At 42.3% G+C, this 19,091-nt stretch overlaps 1 protein-coding gene across 1 annotated transcript in view; it reads left to right on the forward strand.

Annotated features, from left to right (window-relative positions):
* IQCH (IQ motif containing H) overlaps positions 1–19,091 on the forward strand; it is a 217,321-nt gene that overhangs the window by 155,223 nt on the left and 43,007 nt on the right. The window contains 2 exon segments of the mRNA XM_027553044.1: positions 4,590–4,710; positions 9,982–10,268. Coding sequence (XP_027408845.1) covers positions 4,590–4,710; positions 9,982–10,268 — 408 coding nt within the window.

Consider the following 19,091-nt stretch of genomic DNA (forward strand, 5'->3'; position numbering starts at 1 on the left):
CCCACCTCAGAGTGTTGGTGTCAGGACCAAAGGAGACAATGAATGTGAGCCTGCTGTAACAAGAGAAAGTATTTTATGAATACTGTTCTGAGGATTCACATGAATTTGGGGGTTGTGTAGCATGGTTTTATATGTCTGTGGCTGTGGGCATCAGTGTGTACTTAAGTTTACTCTGAACATAATAAACCCAAGTAGCTACAGATCTTCCCTCATCAGCATCTGCCCTTAAAGTTGTGATAATTATGTTTGAGCAGAACAGAAACTCTCTCCAAGCCGAGAACTTACATCTGACATCTCTTCAATGGAGCTAAGGCCCAATGGAGTTAAGGCCATTCTTAGTATAATCCTTCTATTTCCTATCAGATGCTTTCAAAATACAGAAATAAATTGAACAGTTAATACCCCCCACCCCATTATTCCTCTGAATATCTTTTAGAGAGTTTCTTGTGGCCCCAAGTGCCTCCATGTGCCCTAGCATCCCCTATTGAGTGTTACCCTCCCAGGGCCTTCAGCTGTGTGCTTATCACAATGGGACATGATTTCCACAGCAGACTTTCCTCTAGGAAATTTACCCCTTTGCTGTACACAATACAAACGCTGTGGATCAAGGTGGAATGGCTGGCTTTGTAAGCAGAGGCAATGCAGGCAGCCTGACACGGTGTCCAGATGCCTCTCACAAGCCACGACCTTACCAGTTAATTACTGGCCCTCACATAGCATGTTGCATCTGAAGTGATACTTTATAAATGTCACCTTATTTATCTTCCCATTGTCCCTCAGTGGCCGGGAATCTCATCAAATCCACCCAGGAAGAATTGGTTCTTAAGTAGTCATCCCCGCCAGGTGGTTCCTGGGCAGCAAGGTGGGAGCCTGTTGCAAGGTTTCCCATTTTCCCGTACCTTATAACTTCAGCTGTTTGGGGCCAGGTCCCTGTGTTTATTGCAGCCACACATATTGGGTGTTCCCTGTGCTGAGCATTGGGAGCCTGACCACAAAGCCACTGACCACACCCCTAAGGAGCCCCCAGAAGCTGGAGAACATGAAGAAAGGACAGCCCCACTTGATAGTAGAGAAGGCTTCCTGGAGGAGGAGTGACCGGAACTAACTCAGAGAGGGTGTGAAGGAATCACCCAGAGGAGGGAGTGGAAGAAGGAAGGCCGAGGAAAGAGACTGAGCCAGGGAAGTTTGGGGCAAGGCTAGAAGACAGAGAGAAGAGAGGCTGCTTTAGGAATCAGAGGTCAGGTTACAGAGGGCCTTTGTGTGTGGTGCTGAGGAGTTTTGACTTAAGTGGATAGGGATCTAGTTTTGAGACTTAGGCTTCCCTCATAGCTCAGTTGGTAAAGAATCCACCTGCAATGCAGGAGACCCCAGTTTGATTCCTGGGTCAGGAAGATCCCCTGGAGAAAGGATAGGCTGCCCACTCCAGTATTCCTGGGCTTCCCTTGTGCCTCAGCTGGTAAAGAATCTGCCTGCAATGCAGGAGACCTGGGTTGGATCCCTGGGTTGGGAAGATCCTCGGGAGAAGGGAAAGGCTACCCACTCCGCTATCCTGTCCTGGAGAATTCCATAGACTGTATAGCCCCATGGGGTCACAAAGAGTTGAACACCACTGAGTCTATGGGGTCGCACAGAGTCGGACACGACTGACAAGACTTAGCAGCAGCAGCAGCAGCAGAGCGACTTTCACTTTCACTTTTGAGACAGGTAGAAAAGCTTTCATCTATTCCTTGTCTCACCTCCATCTCTAGTCTCCCCCCACCACAACACATAAACACTTTTTTCCTTAGTTAAGTTAGATCTGACATTCTCTAATTTTTTTTCTCAATTTTTTTTATTGTGGTAAAATACCCATAAAATTTACCATCTGAACCATTTTTAAGTCTACAGTTCAATGGTATTCATTACATCCGCAATGTTGTGTAACATTACCACCACCCAGCTCCAGAACTCTTTTTGTCTTAAAAAACCAAACCTCCATACCCATTAAACACTAACTCGCCACTCCCTGTCCCCCAACAACCACCATCCCACTAACAGTCTCAGTGATTTCAACTACTCTAAGTACCTGCCATTTCTTGCATGAATGGATGAACAAGTGAATTATTGCTCTTGGGCTGACTTGATGTGATAGCAGAGAGCAGATCACTGTGTAGATGATTCAACACCTTTAATCAAGGAAGGACAAAAAGTAAGTCTCCACTGTCCTGGTAGAGGGCCTGCCCTGCATGGGTTCCTTCCTTGACACTCAGTTTCATAAGCAGAGTGGGAACCCACAGCCGTGTTTCGTTGTCCCACCTTTGGGGCACTGCATGAATCACAGACAATTGGTCTTTTTCAATAGAGTAGAGTAGTTTTAACAGAGACAATTATAAAGTAAGAAAGGTGGGTTTGGAGGACAATGCTCAAAGGAGAAAACGAGAGGCGGTCCAGGTTGTTGGAACCGCACGTTTTGTGTGCTTGTTTATGATTTAAATGCAGGGCCTTGCGGAGACGAGGTTATTAATGTACAGTAAAGGGCAGAGAAAACATCGGTTGTGCAGAATACGAAGTGCTTGGCTTTGACAGCAATTTCCCTGCCTCTGCCTCCTGAGGCAGAGGCTCGCTGTGTGAGCCAGCTTCCCCAGCCCTTCTTAACGTCCCTGACTGTGCAGAGAGCCATCCTGAAAGAGGGTGAGCAGCGGCACTCTCCCTTCCTCGTGGCGCTTTGGTTTTGTATGTCAAGCACTTACTAAACTGACTGATGAGAGTCTCCCACCAGGATTTTCTAGATAATTCAGACATTATTCAGCTTACTGGGACCTGCCCAGAGTGTACGCTCAGATATTTGTCTTCCATTGTAGATTTTCAGAGGGCACTCAACCCAGAATGAGCCAGATGTTCCAAGGAGCTGAGGGGAGGGGAAGGACAATCACTTTTTAATGACGCAGAAATTGAAAATACATGGCTATACAGATTATTTCTAAGATTCCTTCCTGCCCCACTCACCAAAGCTGATTCTTTCTGATTCTTCCAAATAACTGATGTCTACTCACAGATTAGAAATTTCCCCAGCAACCCAGAACAAGCCTGAGTTTTTCTTGTCAATGTCCCCCATTTTGAATATGAATTCTGCCTATCAGATGTTTGGTGCCTAAAGCTGCTCTTCTGACAGAAATGAAATCTGAACAAGTGGCTTTTATCTAAAAAAATTTTAGTTAGTCTAAGACTTTGCAAACAAAAAAACAAAAAAATTGTCCTCATAAACCAAATATCTTTATGATACAAACCAAGTCTCTTTATGTCACAAACCCCCATTTTTTATTCATTAGAGGGTTTCCTACAGTTTTCACCTTGGCGTGGGGGCCAACCTTAGCTCACGTCTAGTCAGATGAGGCTGTGACCTAATGTGGAATATCAGGTGATTGAGAACCACACCCCTCCCCACCTCAGTCTCCCAACCTGACCTCCCTCCCCAACTCTCTCTCCTGACCCAACCTCCTGAAATCCCACCTCATTCTTACGACCTGACTTCATGAAATCTCACCTCTACGGCATTAGCCGTGATTTTAGGCTTTGATCCCACAGTTACGTGGAGGTCCCCCAACCAGGGGGAAAGGGCATGGCTTTAAGAGATCAAGGTGACCAAGAAAGACCCTGCCAACTCCACGATCTCTCTCAGGGTCAGCTCTGTTAGCGTTATAAGATAAAAAAAACATTTCCTTTTGTATAAAATACTGTTTTCCCTTCTCTTACTTTCAGACTGTGTGTGTCTTTAGTTTTGAAGTGAGTCTCTGGGAAGCAGCATATATATGGGTTACTCTTTTAGTATCTATGGGCTCCCTGGTGACTCAGATGGTAAAGAATCCACCTGCAATGTGGGAGAGCTGGGTTTGATCCTTGGGTTGGGAAGACTCTTTGGAGGAGGGCATGGCAACCGACTCCAGTATTCTTGCCTGGAGAATCCCCACGGACAGAGGAGCTTGGCAGGCTACAGTCCATGAGGTGACAAAGAGTTGGACACGACTGAGTGAGGTAGGGAGGGAGGTTGGGTCCTGCTGTACAGCACAGGGAACTACAGTCAATATCCTGTGATAAATCATAATGGAAACAAATACAAGAAGATATAAAACCGAGTCACTTTGCTGCACAGAAGAAATTAACACGTTATAAATCAACTATACTTTAATAAAAAATTTTTAATAAAAAAAAAATTCCAGTCTGAAGAACCTGAGGGAGAAGGTAGTGAACCCTGCCTTTTACACAATGAGAAACTGAGGCCCAAAGTGAGGAGACACAGTGTCCGAGGACATGCCATTGGTCAGGCTGCTGTGGGTCTGAAACTGGGTTTACCTGACACCCAGGCAGAAGGCTGCCTTTTGGAGACAACAGGCATGATTAGTGGCAATATTTTGGGGCCAAATCACTTTGAGGAATGAAAATTGAAATGGCTGGGAAAAAATAGAGAAAATTTTCAAAATGGCTTTCTGGCTCTGGGTAAACAGTAACCACATTTTTTTTGCCTGTTGGAGGCCTGGTTTTTAATCACTCCACAAGCAGTTTTCATTTCTGTAGTAAAATTGCTTGTGGTTCTATTTAATTTGTTTCTGCAGGAGCCAGCTTTGGTGAAGATCTCCGAGGAGCTGGCGGGCATTTTAGCACAGCACGCACAGCCAGTCAATGAGAAACGGTTCCCAACGTGGAGAAAATTCCTGCAAACATTTCTCAGTCAAGGTAAATAAGACTGGAAAGCTTCTGTTGAGGTTTGGTCTGCGCAACCTTGCATTCTAGTTTTGGGTCAACCTGGGGCCAGTGTGAATACCTAGAAACTCTTGCATGGGTTTAGAAAAGTGCTCCTCCAAACAGATTTTTCTTCAAAACTTTGCCTAAATATTTATCCTGCATTCAGCCTCTTAAGTAAACAGGAACTGAGCAGGCCAGGCATGCCGTGCATAGCTCGAGATTCTGACCATATTTTGGCACCACAGACTTCTCCTGAGAAGTAGTCAAAAATTTTGGTATCAGAAGACCTGAGTTTGGATCTCATCCTTGACCTTGAGCAAGGTTCTTAAACGCTTGGAGGCCCAGTTTCCTCACCTACTTACAGGGTTGTTGGCAGGATTCAATGAAATAAATACATGAAGGTTTCTACCAGGGAGCCTGACTCAAAATAAGTCTTCAAGAAATGTGAGTTTCTCCTTCCATTTTCTAGGAGAGAAGAAATGGTCTCACTTCTGGTTCTAAGGTTAGACCTTGTAAATAAGAACCTGCTATAGTCTTGGAGCCCAAAGTGATTTTGGGGCCACAAAATCACTGCAAATGGTGACTGCTGCCATGAAATTAAAAGGCACTTACTCCTTGGAAGAAAAGCTATGACCAACCTAGACAGCATATTAAAAAAGCAGAGACATTACTTTACCAACAAAGGTCCCTCTAGACAAAGCTATGGTTTTTCCAGTAGTCATGTATGGATATGAGAGTTGGACTATAAAGAAAGCTGAGCACCAAAGAATTGATGCTTTTGAACTGTGGTTTTGGAGAAGACTCTTGAGAGTCCCTTGGACTGCAAGGGGATCCAACCAGTCCATCCTAAAGGAAATCAGTCCTGAATATTCATTAGAAGGACTGATGCTGAAGTTGAAACTCCAGTACTTTGGCCACCTGATGTGAAAAACCAATTCAATGGAAAAGACCCTGATGCTGGGAAAGATTGAAGGTGGAAAGAGAAGGGGTCGACAGAGGATGAGGTGGTTGGATGGCATCACTGATGAAATGGACATGAGTTTACATAGTCTCCAGGAGTTGGTGATGGACAGGGGAGCCTGGTGTGCTGCAGTCCATGGAGTCACAAAGAGTCAGACACTACTGAGTGACTGAACTGACTGATAGTCCTGGAGCAAAGCCCCCTGACTTCTCAATTTTCTGATTATGTTAGGAGGTCAGTGGATGAGGGAATGAATGGAGCAGTTGTGGAGGTCCTGTGGGAGTGCTACAACACACTGCCCCTCACTCTTTAGGAGGCAACAGTATAAGGTGGATATTCTTATATGCTTACACACATGCATGATAAGAGAAGGCTAGGATACAGACCACAGAAGCTATCTTTCCACTCTATTCACCACTGTCAAAAGATAACATGTAACATAAATATATAATAATATCATAATAATAGGGCTTCCCAGGTGACACTAGTGGTAAAGAACCTTTCTGCCAGTGCAGGGGATGTAAGAGACATGGGTTTGATCCCTGGGTTGGGAAGATCCCCGGAAGAGGGCACATCAACCTGCTCCAGTATTCTTGCCTGGAGAATCCCATGGACAGGGGAGCCTGGCAGGCGACAGTCCATAGAGTTGCAAAGAGTAGGACACGACTGAAGCAACGTAGCATGCATACACGCACATCATAATAATATCAGATGATAGCAGCAGCAGCAACAACCCAATGGCGAGAATAGCACAGTGAAAACAACATAATAAGCACAGTCTGTGCTTACCATGAGCTAGACTCACCTCATGGCATGTGAGGCAAGTGAGTTCTTAGTTCCCTGACTAGGGATGGAACCCATGCCCCCTGCAATGGAAGCATGGAGACTTAACCACTAGACCACAGGAAAGTCCTTAGACTCTATTCTAAGCACACCTATATTAATTTCTTTAATCCTCCTAACAGCCCTATGAGGTGGGTACCATTATCACCCTCACTTCACAGAGAAGGAAACTGAGGTACAAAAGATTAAGTAACTCTCCTCGAATCACTCTGTGAATATCTAACAGAGCCAATAAAAGGCTACCCCGTGCTACTCCAGGAGTCTTGGCCAGAGACAATGGGTACATTTACCAAGGAATACCTCTTAGCTCAAGATATGAGATCGTATCGAAAAAGAAAGATCTACTGGGCATTGGAATACACTGCAAGGCAGAGTGGGGTGGAAGGGCATAGTAAACACACTGTTAATAAATTATTTAGATGGGACGGCCCACAGTCTAACAAGAATGCTGAGAAAGGATTCTTCACTGGTGTGGGGAGACGCAGAGGGCAGTTATAGTACAATCTGTCCTCTCAAATATAAATTTCTGTGATTCCACAAATTTCCACATAAACCCAATACCAGAAAAGTAAAACTAAAAGAGTCAACCCTGTGCATAAATGGGAGAAAATAAAGTAGGTAGGTATACTAGGTGGCTTCCGTGACTCAGACGGTAAAAAATCTGCCTGCAATGAGGGAGACCGGAGTTCGATCCCTGGGTTGAGAAGATCCTCTGGAGAAGGGAATGCCAACCTGCTCCAGTATTCTTGCCTGGAGAATCCCATGGACAGAGGAACTTGACAGGCTACAGTCCATAGGGGTCTCAAAGAGTGAGACCTAACACTCTCTGAGCGACTAACAGTTTCACAACAAAAAATGGTTAAGAATAAAGGATTTTTTTCAGATTATGAGGGGAAGACCCTGAAGATCTCAGATCCATACACGACAGGATGTTAGGAAGTTTCCATATCTTCCAAGGTCAGCCTGCAAACCTTCCTCTAGCCTATTTATTTTCATGTGAGCTTTGTAGACTAGAAAGGGTTTTCCCAGCCGTCATCTCACATGAGCTGTACAACCACAAGCTTAGCCTTTGTCTCAGCCTCCGTCATTTCTATCCTTTCTTCCTCTATTTCAGCCGTGTTGTAAGCACAATACTTATTTATAGGAGGAAGAACAAGCTTTATTGAGACACTTTGATAGACAAAGAAACAGGCTTAATGCTAGGAAGTGACTAGGACAAAATCACACAACAAGTGCATGGTGAGTGGGAACGCAGTTAGAGCCCACAATTCTAGCACGTCTCAGAAATCTGGTTTGGGGGAGTCATGTGTGTTCAAACCTATTCCCAGCTCTGAGCCCAGAGCCTACAGCAGGCCCTGCATAAAATTATTACTGACAGAGAGGCTGCCCACCCAGGTTTCCTGACCCTAAGGCCACCATCTCCTGCCATCTTCCCTGTTGCCTGGTTCATTTCATTTCTACTCTCTGAAGTGTGCTTATAGTCGCGAAATGTGCTATAGATTTGATTTCTGCATTGTCAAAGCATTATATCAAAGGCAATACATTTTTAAAAAGGGGGATTAATTACTTGGAAAAGAAAAAAATTAACACTGAAAAGACTGTGGTCCTAATACCAAGAAGACAATACAAATAAGCTACTTTGAAGTAAAATAACCTTGTAACTATAAAGGACAAGTGTTTTCACTGGAGCATCATCATTGAAAATGTAGGTGATAGTGAAAGCCACAAAGTTTTCTGAATCAGAGAGACTCAGTAGGGTTTTTGCTTGTTTTTGTGCATTGTGTTATTATTGTTTTGTTACTTTTACCTTGCTAAATCTCCAGCAACCAGTATTTAGGTACAGCACACACTCGAAAACCTCATTTAAAGAAAAGCATATCTCAAACCAACCAAGAAGATGAATTAGCTTTCCTTCTGAAATTCAGCTTTCTTTAGGACCAGCTTTTGTGTCTATAAGCTTTAATCACACTTATAGACATTTAAGGAGAAGGCAATGGCACCCCACTCCAGTACTTTTGCCTGGAATATCCCATGGACGGAGGAGCCTGGTGGGCTGCAGTCCATGGGGTTGCTAAGAGTCGGACATGACTGAGCAACTTCACTTTCCCTTTTCACTTTCATGCATTGGAGAAAGAAATGGCAACCCACTCCGGTGTTCTTGCCTGGAGAATCCCATGGACAGAGGAGCCTGGTGGGCTGCCGTCTATGGGGTCACACAGAGTCGGACACGACTGAAGCGACTTAGCAGCAGCAGCAGCATAGACATTTAAGGAAAGAGCCTTTTGTATAAAGTAACAGATAGCTGCATTTGAAACATTTTTAAATCTCAGGATTTAACCACATATGCTGTTCAAAGCCTGTGAGCATAGGTCACCTCCCAGCAAATTCCCAAAATACACATCAAATTTATCTTAATACTGTTGGGCTCCAGAGGCTGCCTTGTCTAGGAACACTTTTAAATTATGTTATCTAATTCTTCACAAATAATATTCAATTTTTTTCTATAAAAGGGATATATACAGATTTACAGGTTAGGCCTAAAGACAGAAAACAGGGCCATGTACATTTTGTGGGCAGGCTTCCCAGGTGGTGCAGTGGTAAAGAGTCTGCCTGCCAATACAAGGGATGTGGGTTTGACCCCGGGGTTGGGAAGAGCCCCTGGAGTAGGAAATAGCAGCCCCACTCCAGTATTCTTGCCTGGAGAATCCCATGGACAGAGGAGCCTGGCAGGCTCCAGTCCATGTGATTGCAGAGTCAATTTAGTTCAGCGCCTAAACAACAAATTTGCCTCTGCGATTTTTGCTATTCAGAGCAGAAGGTGCAGTAAGATAAATTATAAAGCTCCCATTATCAACATGGAGCAAGCTTACCTGTTTCTCAAGAATGGCAGCATTTTCTGGCTCCATATTTTAAAACAAACCAGCTATATATAGAAGTCCTTTGACTGACATAATGGTCAGTGTTTTCTTATGTCTGATAAAAGCCCTAACCTGTCAGAACTTGAAAAAGCAGTGAAGTTGAACAGGAAGCGCAGTGGTCCTTAAGGTACAAACTGTGACCTGTGGGCAGTTAATTCCCCCCGAGGGATTTGCTGTAGCCCTCAGGTTCATCATTTATAATGAATGGGCATAGGCCTGATGATCTTTACAGTGTCTTCCTAGTTAGGATCAAAACCACCACTCATTGAGTCCAACTACACACCAAGCATTGGACTAAATACTGTAGATCACGAAGATTCACAACAGTCTGGTGAGATAGGTCTTATTATGCTGATTTTAGAAATGACGGAAAGGAAATTTATAGACTTGAAGCTACTTGCCCAAAGTCTCACAAGACATGGCAGATGCGAGCTCTGAGCCTGAGTCCCTCTGCCAAAGCCTGGGCTTTTTCCTCTTGCTCTTAATGGGCACAGTCCACATGAGTGTGTCCTTTTACCCACCCCATGCTTTTCCCCCCAGGAGGCGTGATTGAAGCGTACCCACCTTCAGAGAGTATTACCAACGTGACGGTGGACATGCTGATAGAACCCAATGGAGAAATCAGGCTGCTGTCTACAGGGGACCAGTTTCATGCTGAAGGCCCATTCATCTCCTCTGGGACCACCGTGCCTCAGACCTCAGTGGATCCCCAAGTTCTCAGTTCTTTGTGCCTTCAAATTGGAAAGGCTTGTAAAATGAAAAACGTGATTGGTCACTTTTCCATAGACCTGATGACTTTTATTGATCCAAGCACCATGGAGCAGCAGGTGAGTCAACTTGATGCCATGTGAAATACTGAAATATGTAAAGACTCCAGTACCATCCACGCTCATCCAACAGGGACTGTGAGGGAGCCTCCAAGATTCTCTGCTCTTCTGATGAGCTGATTATATATGGTCCATGCTAGTTCAGGTGAGATCATACTTTATGGCTGTAAAGATGGGACCAGTGTTACCAAGCAAAGGGTTCATTGCCCAATGGGCACAGAAGCCAATACTGTGGCACAGCTTTTGAGAAAAGATTTTATTTTGAGGTCAGCTGGCAGGAGACAGGAGGTATGGCTCACATCTGCATCTTCCCTGATCTGGGGTTTGGTTGGTAAAAGCGTTGGGGCAGGTTTTCACTGAAGGGCTTTGGGACTCAGCCATTTATGATGAGGTGTGGTGAAGGAGACTTTAGTACCAGTTCTTCTGGGACAGCAGACCCGTCGCTTCAGAAAGGGCTCCGGCAATCAGGCTCCGGTCTTGTCCCGGTCATTTGGTTCTGTGGAAGGAGAAACTTTGCTTTTGGGTGTTGTTTGAGGTCAAAATTTTCTCCTCTGTGCCTATTTTGGCTGTATGACTTGTGGTTTTGTTCTCTTGTCTCTGAAAAACAACTCAGTTTCTTGTTAGAAGCAGTATAGGTCCAGTTTCAGGCTAGTTCTGCCAATACCCCGGGGTCTTCTCATTCAGTACAGCTGGAGTTTAAATCACTGCAACTTACCCTGATGGGGTCTGAGTGCTGCCCATTAATGCTCTGTCTGTAGGGAGGGAACCTTTCTAGAATCTGTTCTTAAATAGAGAGTCAATTACAAGAAAAGAGGTAAGAGTTCTTGTTTCTGTTCCCTTTTCTCATCAGTAGTTCACCGGCAACTTAGGTGGTCAGTTTTTTCTTCTTAAAAGTGTATTGGAAAATATGCATAAATATAAGAAGGCCTAAATACTAATATAATGAACCAAAACCACCTCCAGTCCTGTGTACTCCTTGTCAGTTGCCCTCACACGGCCCTTCCTCCTTGGGACTTATATTCCTTTCTATATCTTAATGCTTTCTAGTGCACGTGAATGTTACTCATCCAGGTTCATTTTCCTGACATGCATCAAGCCAAAATGCTGAAACACTGATGTCTACGGCAAAGAAAGGGTCTATCCACAAGGCAGTCAAGCAAGGAGAACAGAGAACAAGTCTCAAACCTGCCTCAAAGGGCTTGAGCTATTTATGGGATAAAGGACCAGAGTGGTCTTAGGCTTGGGAAGCATGGGGACAGGTGACTGGAAATGAGGAAAAGGTGAGGGAGTCAATCTGCACAGGAGTAACTACTAAGCAACAGGCTTCTTCATGGGAACGTGCTCAGTCGTGCCTGACTCTTTGTGACCCCATGGACTACAGCCCTCCAGGCTCCTCCGTCCTTGGAATTTTTCAGGCAAGAATAATGGAGTGAGTTGCCATCTCCTACCCCAGGGACTCTTCCAGATGCAGGGATCGAACTCGTATCTCTTGCGTCTCCTGCATTGGCAGGTGGACCTAGAGGGGGCGTGTTAAAATGGAGCACTTGTCATCATCCAAGGGTAAATTTTTAGCCTCTGATGTCAAAAGGTCACCAAGCTGACACTTGGGCTGCCCAGCTAGAGGGTCAGTGGTCCTACCCAGTATTAACCAGCTCAGCTTGAATTAGACACAGCTGACTCCGAGTTTCTGAGAAACAGCTCAGGCAAACATACTGTTTAGGCTAAGTGCACTTGGAGGACACACACTTTTCTTTAAATAGCTGCAACTAAAATGATCTTGATCAGTGAAGGCAGATTGCAGGTATAATGGATTTATATATTTAATATATAGCTTAATTTTGCTTGTTTTAAAATTTTTTATAGATCATAACATCCTATGTATTCTACTACAACATGCTTTTACTTATTCAATATTTCATCCATGAAATTCTGCATGTATACAGGTGTGCCTTTGATGTACAGTAATTCTAGATAACTTTTAACCTGTTTGTTTTGCCCCCTTCTCCCCGTGCCCCAGAAATTATAATGTTTAAATTCACTACTACTTCACAAGACTCATTTTGCAAAATGTTCAGTTCCTGTTGCATTGGTGTCAGTGACCACAACTCAGTCTAAAGGATGGAATGACCTCCTACTTTCCCTCTCCTGATACCCTCTGCCCAGCCAACACTGTAAATAAACTTCAGTTGTTTTATTACTCTGTTTTACAGTTCTCCATTTCAGTCAGATGATAGTTTCAAAGCATTTTGTTTATGCTTTGAGCAGTAGTTTTCAGCTTGTTTAATAATCATTTTCCATTTGCCTTCCTGAACCCTCCGCTGGTTCTGCATCCCTTTCTCAGGCCCACACATGGAGAGAGAAAAGGACAAATATAGAAGGGAATGCGGGAATCAGCGTGGGATGGAGGGAGGACAGGAACAATACCCTCTGGAAAAGAGCAGGGTGACAAGGAATCAAGGGGAGAAGCAGGAGAGGATTTCCCCTCCAAAAGTCTGTCATGAGAAACAAAGATCAAATCTATGATCCCTGGAGCAGTAGGAGGATGGAACTGTGGGGACAGTTGACTAATAGTTTGTATTCATTCAAGTTTGATGTAGACAGAATTGCACCCATGGCAGTGAGAGGTATCGTCTTCAAACCCAGAGCTAGTCCTGTTCCAGGGCTTACAGCCCTTCCCAGCTTCAGGGACAAAGGTCCCACCTTTCACAGGGCTGGCCCCATGTGCCTTAACATCCTTTGCTCACACCAGCTTCCCCTCTATTTCTCTTTTCCAACCCCTTACTCATCATACTGCCTCTTGCCACAGAGCTTTTCTTTACACATGCCACCCCTCCACCTGAAATGCTCTTGCTTCTTCTAGGTAACCTTGTCATCCATCATAATTCAACTCAAGCCATGCTTTCTTAGGGAAGCCTCCCCCAAACTTCCTGACAAAGTCAAATTCCCCTGTTTTACATTCTCATGTCATCATGTATCTCTCCTTTATACCACGTGCTTTTGTTACAATTTACAGTTATTTACATGATTATCTGATTAAAGCTGTCTCCCCCTGTACAGAGTAAACTCCCTGAGGAGATATATTTTATCTCTTTTTGCTTGCTGCTTAGTTCTCAGCCTATCTCTGACCTGGCACAAAGCAGGTGTTCAGTAAATTATTTGTTGAATGAATGAACAAACGATAGAGGTGTTCTAGCAGATGTTGGATGGTGTTGTTAAGGCTTTTAGAGAAGAGCTCAAAAATTAATTGATGGGTGGGATAAATAAATATTTATCCAAGATGCTCTGACCTTATCATACTAATACTTTACCTTGTCTCTTCCTGTTAATACTTTAGTGTACAGCCATTTGTGTAACAATTTTCAGTACAACACTGGAAGAAGCTCTCAGTGAGCACATAGAAAGGAGTTTCTACACTGGCAAGGAATGTATGCTAACTCTCTGTATATAATAGATTATTTGATAAATCACTGGTATCTACTCTTGCCATTTGGCAAGTGACATCATTTTGGAAAACATTTTATTTTCTCTTCTAACTCAGCTGCATTGTGGTGCTGGTAAAGAGATTGGCATATTAGCAACCTGTCATTTTTTGCCAGTCTAACAGGGGAAAAAAATGACATCTTGTTTTCTTCAGTATTTCTTTCATTATTAGTGAGGATGAACATCTTTACTATATCTATTGGCTATTTATATATCTTGTCTTAATTGTCTTATCATATCTTTTGCTCCTTTTACATTGAACTATAATACAAATGCTGATTTGTAGAAATTCTTTGTATATGAGAAATTGCTTCCAAATTGTATATGAGAATGGCTCAGATGGTAAAAAATCCACCTACAATGCAGGAAGGTCCCCTGGAGAAGGACATGGCAACCCACTTCAATATTCTTGCCTAGAGAATCCCCATGGACAGAGAAGCCCAGCAGGCTACAGTCCATGGGGTTGCAAAGAGTAGGACATGACTAAGTGACTAAGCACAGCACACAGCACATAAGAAACTGTTATTCTTTGATTTTTATACATGTTACAAATACCTTCTCCAGATTGTCACTTGTGGCTTTTTGCCAGTCATGTTTCTCTACCATAAAATCGCCATTTTTTCTTTGTAATTGGTTAGTAATATTTTGTGAAAAGGTGTTCCAAGGAATAATATCTTATTCCTCATCATATTTCCAGACAAAATTTAGTATCCATTGCCAACTTTCTACTGGGTCAGCCACCATGATGACACTGGTAATTTTCTGTTTCAATCATTCTTTCTATATAGATTAGTTGGAAATTTACTGCAAAGAATTTTTCCTTTTCTATCTTTTATTTATGTATGTAAGCATGTATGTATTAATTTTTATACCAGTTTGAACTTGTAAGTTTCTAGTCTCTTCAGTCAGTTGTATTTTGACACTTTCATCATTTTGATGCTCAAGTTGTCCCAGATTTGTCTAGTAGGAGTCTTTAGAGTGGTTCTTTTGATGTGTCCTCATCATTCTTTGAGTGTTGTCTTACTTTCTTGCACAATGAGATGTTCCAGATTCATTTTACATTTTTTCTGACCTAGACTTAGAATCAGCCCAACAGCTTTGAGTCACTTTAGAAGAGGATGGTATTAAATTAAGGTCTGGGATGTTAGTGCTATCATTGCTACTGGAGTGTCATTGCTTCTGGCCTCTCTCAGTGGACAGAGCTAAGACATATATGCATTATACATGTACAATACACACATACACAAGCAAATATATATATACACACACACATACATATACATACATGTATCTATGACCATTTCTGTATCTATCAGGATATATATTTTAAAACCATGCATTCTTGCCAATATCTCTAATTGTAATCTGACACTTCAAGATTATTCTAGACTTCTGTTTTTCCACACTTACAAACAAATATCTTCTCCAACAGTAAGAAACCTGAGTCTTTTATCTTCAATATATTTACTTATTTCCTCAGTTAATTTATTTATTGCTTCAATGTAACCAGTCTCCCAACTAATTCTGTTATCTTCTTCACCTACCACATCTGTAATTGGATAATGAACCTTGTCATTTGTGCTTTAAGTTTATTTGTAATGCTCTTCATCACACTAAAATTTCAAATAGTCAAATCTAACTCCTTTTCTAAATTACTGTGTTACCTTGAGCTTATCATTTTCTATCATCTTCAGTTTTATATAAAGTTTTACATATAAATCTTTTTTAATATATGTTTTTAATATATTTATATGTTATATATATTTATATATAAATCTTAAATCTTTTTATATATATTTTATATATTTATATATAAATCTTCAGTTTTATATAAAGCTATAAAATGAGTTGGTTAGCTTGACTTCTGAGTTCAAAATTATTTATTTCAATAGTATTTTCATAGTGCCTTTGTATTAAAATTCTAGTAATAATAGTAAGAATTCACTTTTTAGAAACATCAAAGGGAATAAAAAAACTTACATTCATATATATTAATCACATTGTTAAGGGAAGTAAAAAACTTCAAAAAGATTAAATTCTAATAATAGAGAATTTTTTAAGCAAATTATGACAGATGAAAAGAATCAAGTCCTAGGAAAACAGTAAAATTCAAAGTTTTAAAAAATATTTACAGGAAACTATTTATAAACAGTGGAATGGTAAAATACAGATAATATTAGAATATATGTGGGACTTCCCAGGTGACCCAGCGGCTAAGACTCTGCACTCCCAATGCAGGGTTCAGTTCAGTTCAGTTCAGTCACACAGTCATGTCTGACTATTTGTGACCCCATGAACCACAGCACGCCAGGCCTCCCTGTCCATCACCAACTCCTGGAGTTCACCCAGACTCATGTCCATTGAGTTGATGATGCCATCCATCCATCTCATCCCCTTTCATCCCCTTCTCCTCCTGCCCTCAATCTTTCCCAGCATCAGGGTCTTTTCAAATGAGTCAGCTCTCCACATCAGGTGGCTAAAGGATTGGAGTTTCAGCATCAACATCAGTCCTTCCAATGAACACCCAGGACTACCAGGTGATCACTGGTCAGGGAGCTAGATCCCATATGCTGCAACAAAAGATCCCACACACAGCAACTAAAGGCCTGGCACAGACAAAATAAAACTTTTTTTAAAAAAATAGAAAAATAGGGGTTTTCCTGGTGGCTCAGTGGTAAAGAATCCACCCACCAATGCAGGAGATTCAAGTTCGATCCCTGGTCTAGGAAGATCCCACTTGCCTTAGAGCAACTAAGCCCCATGTGACACAACAGTTGAGCCTGTGCTTTAGAGCCCAGGAACTGCAACTACTGAGCCCACGTGCCGCAACACTGAAGCTTGGTGCCCTTGAGCCTGTGCTCCACAACAAAGGAAGCCACTGCAGTAAGAAGCCTGTGCAACGCACTGAAGAGTGGCTCCCACTCGCTCCAACTAGAGAAAAGCCCACACAGCAACAAAGACCCGGTACAGCCAAAAATAAATAAATTTTTTTAAAAATAGAAAAATAAACAATATATGTAATATGATAACAATTTTATTAAAAGAAAAAACATATATTAATATATGCAGAACAAGAAGAACCTAAAGAAATATACCAAGATGTTACAAGTCATTATTTCTGGATCAAAGAATTGAGGGTATGATAGGCAAAGTAATGACCTGGTAAAGATGCTCATGTCCTAGTCCCTGAAACTGGTGAAGGTTACCACACATGGTAACATGTACATGCATTAGTAATTAACTTTATAATCTTGAGATAGGAAGATTATCTTGGATTATGCAGGGGACAATGTAATCACAAGGGTTTTGCTGGCTCTGAAAATGGAGGAAGTGACCATGAGCCAAGGAATGCAGGTGGCCTCTAGAAGCTAGAAAAGGCAAGAAAACAAATACTCCTTTAGATCCACCTGAGGGAATGAAGCCCCCCTGACACCATGACTTAAGCTCAGTGAGACTTCTCATTTTTGACCCTTTAAGTTACTAAATGTACAGTGGTTTGTTACAGCAGCAATAGGAAACTGATACAGAGAATTTGTTCTGTTTTGCTCTTTATGCTTTCTGCCTTTGCATTCTCAAAAGTAAGCATGTATTTGTAGTCAGAAAAAAATATATGTGTGATAATAATCATAAATAATGATAATTATAAAGCACATACATGATCTTACATCCACATATGTCTTGCATTCAAGGTAGGAGGCAGAAAGCTGAAGTGACTGAATCCATCTCAAACTCCTGCTCTTTGGCCCCAGCCAGACCTCAATAATATAACATACAATGCTGTCCTAATAAGAGCAGAGGGGACTGGGAGCCAAGGAAAGATGGATAAAATGACAGTGGTGCACGAAGGACAGGCCCACAATTGTGAATCAATCCAGATGAGAGTGGAAAATCCTATCCAGACTTGAGATGAGAATGTCCCATTCTACGGTAGCAGAATGGAGGAAGAATTTGGGAAATGTAATGTTTAAATATTGTTAACATCATACAGAACACAGGGTCACTGGGAATAAAAGGAAAAGAGCCAATCCCTGGGAAATGGAGCTGTTAAGAGGACAGTACAAAACTACCTATGTCCACTTAGTGGACTTATGTCCAAGATTCCAGTGCCCTAGCAACAGGGAGATTCCAGGATTTCAGAGACTCCATGCAGAATACATGGAGCTATAAGGTAGCCATTTTGGAGATCTGGCCTTCCCTCATGCAGATGAGGAGAGGGATCCAACCCTTAAATGGAGAGCAGCAAAAGCTACTTCCATATCCCAATGGGCCCTGGACCCAGAGTCCTTGTTGGGCAATGTCTACTGGTTTTCAGGAGGAACATGAAGCTCCTACCAAAGACTTCAAATTGAAAAGACACCAACATGTTCACTGAACAAATGCCTTCCCAGGGTCTACTCAGTTCCTATGCTGGATGCAGAGGGAACATGAAACATGTTTCCTGTCATGAGAAAGTTCATTTCACATCCATCACCCAATTCCATTTGATACACAAGCACACAATTGTTTTACACTCTTACTGGTTCTTAGCCATAAACATTACCTCCGTGAGATTTGTAAATCCTCTAGAAAGTGCACTCTTCTTGATGTCTTACACAATGATAGTTGTATGATAGCCAGTTGATTAATGGACTTTCGGAACTTCTTGAACACCCAGATCTGCTGAACTCACTTATATTCCACTTTTGGGAAATTCTAAAGGAAAGAACAAGTTGTTTATTGAGCATCTAGTATGTACAAGACATTATGGTAGGAGCAAGAGAGAGTGCAAAGATGCAGAAGAAGTAGAAGTGCCTGCCCTTGGGGAGTAAGGGCAATCTAACTCGGGAGAAAGGCTTGAAAAATGAATTACAAGAAAAATCTTAGGTGACAACTACATAGAACAATACAAGAGACTAGAAAAGGCAATGCCAGTTTAATTGCCTTCTGTCTGGAGCAATCAAAAAATGTTTTTACAGAGTAGGTGGGGTTTGAGCTGAAAGACAATTAGGACTTGAAGGAGGGTTAGAAAGAGTATATTCCAAGTGGGAAAGGTGCTCTGAAAGGTGGTGGTAGGAAGGCATAAAACACATATAGGAAAAAAAATGACCTAAGTCTTACAAACATCATAACTGACTTGTGTGTGTGTGCTCAGCTGCTCAGTCGTGTCCGACTCTGCACTCCCATGGACTGTAGCCCACCAGGCTTCTCTGTCCATGGAATCTTCCAGCTAAGAATACTGGAGCGGGTTGCCATTTCCTACTCCAGGTGAAAAGAGAAAGTGAAAGTCGCTCAGTTATGTCCGACTCTTTGAGACTCCATGGAATAATCCATGGAATTCTCCAGGCCGGAACACTGGAGTGGGGA

This window comes from Bos indicus x Bos taurus, chromosome 10 (assembly GCF_003369695.1).
Source record: "Bos indicus x Bos taurus breed Angus x Brahman F1 hybrid chromosome 10, Bos_hybrid_MaternalHap_v2.0, whole genome shotgun sequence".
Classification (NCBI taxonomy): Eukaryota; Metazoa; Chordata; class Mammalia; order Artiodactyla; family Bovidae; genus Bos; species Bos indicus x Bos taurus.